This window comes from Tupaia chinensis, unplaced genomic scaffold (assembly GCF_000334495.1).
Source record: "Tupaia chinensis unplaced genomic scaffold, TupChi_1.0 Scaffold000226_1, whole genome shotgun sequence".
Classification (NCBI taxonomy): Eukaryota; Metazoa; Chordata; class Mammalia; order Scandentia; family Tupaiidae; genus Tupaia; species Tupaia belangeri.
The window spans coordinates 6,080,472-6,084,637 of NW_006159701.1; the positions used below are offsets into that span (position 1 = coordinate 6,080,472).

At 57.3% G+C, this 4,166-nt stretch overlaps 1 protein-coding gene across 2 annotated transcripts in view; it reads left to right on the forward strand.

The window, feature by feature from the left end:
* Positions 1-3,928, forward strand: part of SMTN (smoothelin) — a 29,647-nt gene extending 25,719 nt beyond the window's left edge. For both annotated transcript variants that reach the window (XM_006147938.2, XM_006147939.2), the window contains one exon: positions 3,622-3,928. In XM_006147938.2, the coding sequence (XP_006148000.1) occupies positions 3,622-3,772 (151 nt within the window). In that variant the 3' untranslated portion in view covers positions 3,773-3,928. The remainder of the gene's footprint in view (positions 1-3,621) is intronic.
* Positions 3,929-4,166: the final 238 nt, after the last annotated feature.

Below are 4,166 nucleotides of genomic sequence, written 5' to 3' on the forward strand. Positions count from 1 at the left end.
CCAAAGGGAGGCTCCTGGCCCGGGCCCGGGCCCGCCCAGCCTATATAGGCGCTGCCAGAGGCTTATATAGGACATCAGCAAGCCTTCCACTTTGGAATCGTTGCTCTGTCTGCTCACCTCACCCTCAGCACCCTCTTCCATCCGTCTTTCCTTTTCTCCCCTTCTCTTTCTGGTTCTCTTGCCCCCCAGAGTTCTTCCTCTTCCTCCTCTCCCCACCTCCTCTCACGCCTCCCTCACCCCCCTTCCCCTGGGGCACAGCCCTCCTCTCCAACTGTGGCGTCAATGCCATCGCCCCCCCACCCCGCTTGCCCCAAGAGTTCTCTGCACCTGTGACTGGTTTGGCCCCCCCACCCCTGTCTGCATCGCACACCATTAGTGACGGGGAGGAACGTTGGCCCCCCCCCCCCTGTCTGCATCGCACACCATTAGTGACGGGTAGTAAGCGGCACGTCCACGGTGGGGAGGCGGCATGCGGGGGGCTGGCAGAATGCTGCACCAGGAACGGAACTGAACTCATGTCTCTGTGTGTGTGTGTATGTGTGTGTCTCTCTGTTCTCCTCCCCTCTCTCTTCTCTGCCTCTTCCCCCTCTTCCCTGCCTGGGCCCTGCCCCCTGCCCCTTCCGGCCCCCTACCCTCCCCAGGACCCATGCGGACTGCCCGCAGCTCCTGGATACAGAGGACATGGTGCGGCTTCGAGAGCCTGACTGGAAGTGCGTGTACACGTACATCCAGGAGTTCTACCGCTGTCTGGTCCAGAAGGGGCTGGTAAAAACCAAAAAGTCCTAACCCCTGCTCGGGGCCCCACGGGGAGAAACGCCGCCTCTCCCACCTGCCCTGTTTCACCGGAATCTGCTCAGCGGGGCACTTAAAGGGACCTGGGAGGTGGGCGGAAGGGAAGCAGGGGTACCCTTAGAAAAGCCCCAGGAGCCATGCATGGCCCTGTCTTCTGGTAGTTCAAGGCCTAGTGGGTGAAAACTATTCTGAATGGTCAGTGATGACCCAGGTGAGCAAACTGTGATGGGGGAACCCAGGAGGCTGTGGGAACCCAGGAGAGGGATCTGAGCCAGGTTTTTTGGGAAAACAATTCCAAACTAAGCTGGGATCTGAACAGATATGGGCTAAACAAGGGAGAGAGAGTTGCAGTCAGGGATGCACTTGTGTACGGGGTCTGGGGTGAGAACGATGGCGAGCCTAGCCCACCCAGGAAAGGAATGAACTTGGCCCAGTTTGAGAGTAGTGTGAGGGGCCGCAATCGAGTTTGAACTTCATCTTGGGGACAAAAGGAGTCATAAACATTTCCAAAGAGGAATGATGGATATGATCAGGCTAGCATTCCAGAACATTCCTCACGTGAGGCTTGGATGAGGGATGAGATGACCTAGATGGCAGAGCAGCTTAAGTAGAAGGACAGGCTTCCTGATCGATCTGGTTTGGGGAGGAAGAAGGGACAAGAAGCCTCCCCGGCTTCCAGCTGGAGCACTGGACACTTGGTGGTGCCAGGCTCCAAGGTGGGGAGCTCAAGAGCAGGGCTAATTCAACAGGAAGATCTTCCTGGATTCCCCCGAGCCAACAGGGGCACTACCTCTCTGGTCACCTTGCCTTGGGGCCACAGTAGGGAATCCAGATCCTAAACTGAAGCGGGTGGCTCAGAGTGTCCCAGGACTGGGAAGGGCATGGGATGTTAGGTCAAAGCTGGAGCCAGAATCCGGGACTCCAAACTCCACACTTGCTGGCTCTGTTCTTGCCCCAGCACTGTTTTCCCACCCATTTTGTGGAGAATTAAAACAGATGTCCAGAAGGAGCAAGGGGATTGCCCGAAACCGTGAGTCAGAGCCAGAGCTAGTTGGGGTTACACTGAGATGCACCTCCGGGCCTGGAGCCATTGTGGGGGTGGAGGGCAGCCCACACGTGCACCCATATACTCAGAGGAGTGGTGCAGGTGAGGAGAGGATGGGCTCAGTGCTGTCTCCAGGTCATATATGGACTCAGGAACTGTTGTCCAGCAGACCGGCCTGGAGGGTGAGGGGCCCAGCTCAGCTCTGATCCAGTTGGAAAGTGTGACTCAGCGTGCTGTTACTCGAGTTGTCTTGTGTTTGGCCTGTAGCTGGGGCAGCCTGAGCCCTGAGCCGTGAGCCCCAGTGTAAACAATGGCTTTATAAGGTCTCCAGGGAAGGCACCAGGGGTGGGAGAGAACTCCAGGTTGGGGGAGGAGAAGCCGGGATCCCCGGGAAGATAGCCACAGCTGGAAGAAGCTTTAGAGAGGCTGCTTTGGCACCATGGTACCGCTGGGGAAACAAGCCCGGTCTGGGGCAGGGATGACCCCAAGGTCACATAGCTCATCGGTCAGAGTCAGGAACCTCACACTCATCTGAAGTGCTTCCAAGTCTCAAGTAAAGCAGACATAAAGAGGGGGAAACTGAGTCCGTGGACAGGACCAGGTCTTATCTAGCATCCTTAGCTGGTTAGAGATAGAACCCACCTCCCAGGCTTCTTCCTTGAAGGAGTCCTGGGGAAGCGGGCATAGGCTCCAGTCCTACTGCAGTGCAGGGTTTGACTGAAGCTATAAGATCAGAAGTGGACTTGGGTGAGAGCCAACAGGGGACAAGGCAGAGGAGAGCTTGCTCTGGGAGACGAAGGGACATGAAGCCAAAGGGCAGCTCCCAGCTTTGGCCCTCTGGGGCCATCAGTTGCTTAGTAGCTACAGCCCGCTCATCCCACAGTAAGGAAGTGAGGGCTCCAGGTGAGTGCCAATACCCAGAGCTGGGACCTGGGTCCCATGAGACCTAGCAGTGCACCTACTGAACTGTGGGCTTGAAACAGACAGCTCGTCCGCTCTGTGACTCAGTGTACCTATCCCTAAAGTGCAGGTAGCACTCTAAAGGATGGCCAGAAGGGTGGCCCTACCCTGAGCTCGGTATAGATGGTCTAGTTGGTCATGGCTAAGACCCTCAGCAGCCTCCCCTGCTCTAACCAAGGCAGGTGATAGGGGTTAAAGAACTGCTACCTCCCCCTCCCCCCACACACACTTCCTGGCTTCCATCTTGAGCAGCTGGGTTGTCCTTTCTCTTGTCCTAGTGCTTGCCCAGCACAGGGATTCTCAGGAGGGTATGCCAGGTCAGGCTAGTAGATAAGGTCAGGCTAGTAGATAATCAGCAGGGACCCAGAGGATCATGGTGTTAAATCCTGGCCACAGTGAACGATCTGCCGATGGCAAAGCCCCTCTGGGTCTGCCCAGCCAGGAGGCCTGTACCAGCTGCACTGTGCCTGTCAGTGAGAGTGAGGCGGGAGGTGGCCCTCCAGACAGAGCTCAGGTGGGATCTAGAACCAGAACCTCCCCAAGGGTGGGGAAAACGGGTACGAAAAGATTGGATTCTGGTGGGCCACACCTCTCACTTGACTCCCCACCATCTCTGACTCTGCAGCCTGGCTTGGCTCCCTACAGGGGTGCCTCTAGGCTTAAGGAGGAGGGACCTGGAACCTTCTGCCTTCTTAAGGTTTTCCCCCCCAATCAATGAAGAGTAACAGACTGCAGGCCAAGGCAATGCTAAGTCCTCAGGGTAGAGGGGCGCCACAGGACACGGGGCTGGCACTGACAACCACCCACATTCACCCCCCTCTCAGGATGTTGGTGGACTGCGTGCCCCTGGTCGAGGTGGAGGACATGATGATCATGGGCAAGAAGCCTGACCCCAAGTGCGTCTTCACCTATGTGCAGTCGCTCTACAACCACCTGCGACGCCACGAGCTGCGCCTGCGCGGCAAGAATGTCTAGCCTCCCCGCCCGCATGGCCTGCCCGCGGCAAACTGCAGTCCCCACCCTCCAGGCACCGTCCCCTCCCTGTGCGCCTGCCCACCACTGCCCTGTCCGTCGCGACACTCTCCCTCGCATACACACGCAGCGTTTTGATAAATTATTGGTTTTCAACGATCCTGACTCTTCTGTTTCTCTTAGTGGGGGTTAAATGAAGAGCTGCTCTAAGGGCCCCAATGCCCACAGCCAATTATGGATTCAAGGTCTGGAGGCATTTGGGGGGCTCCTATTCCGACCTCCCACCCCACCGGCCCACAGCAAGGAAGGAGTCGAGCCTCAGTTAAGGCAAAGGAGATTTAGTAGAGAGCTGGGCAGGGAAGAAAGGGGAGTTGGGAGGATCCTCCCCAATCCCATT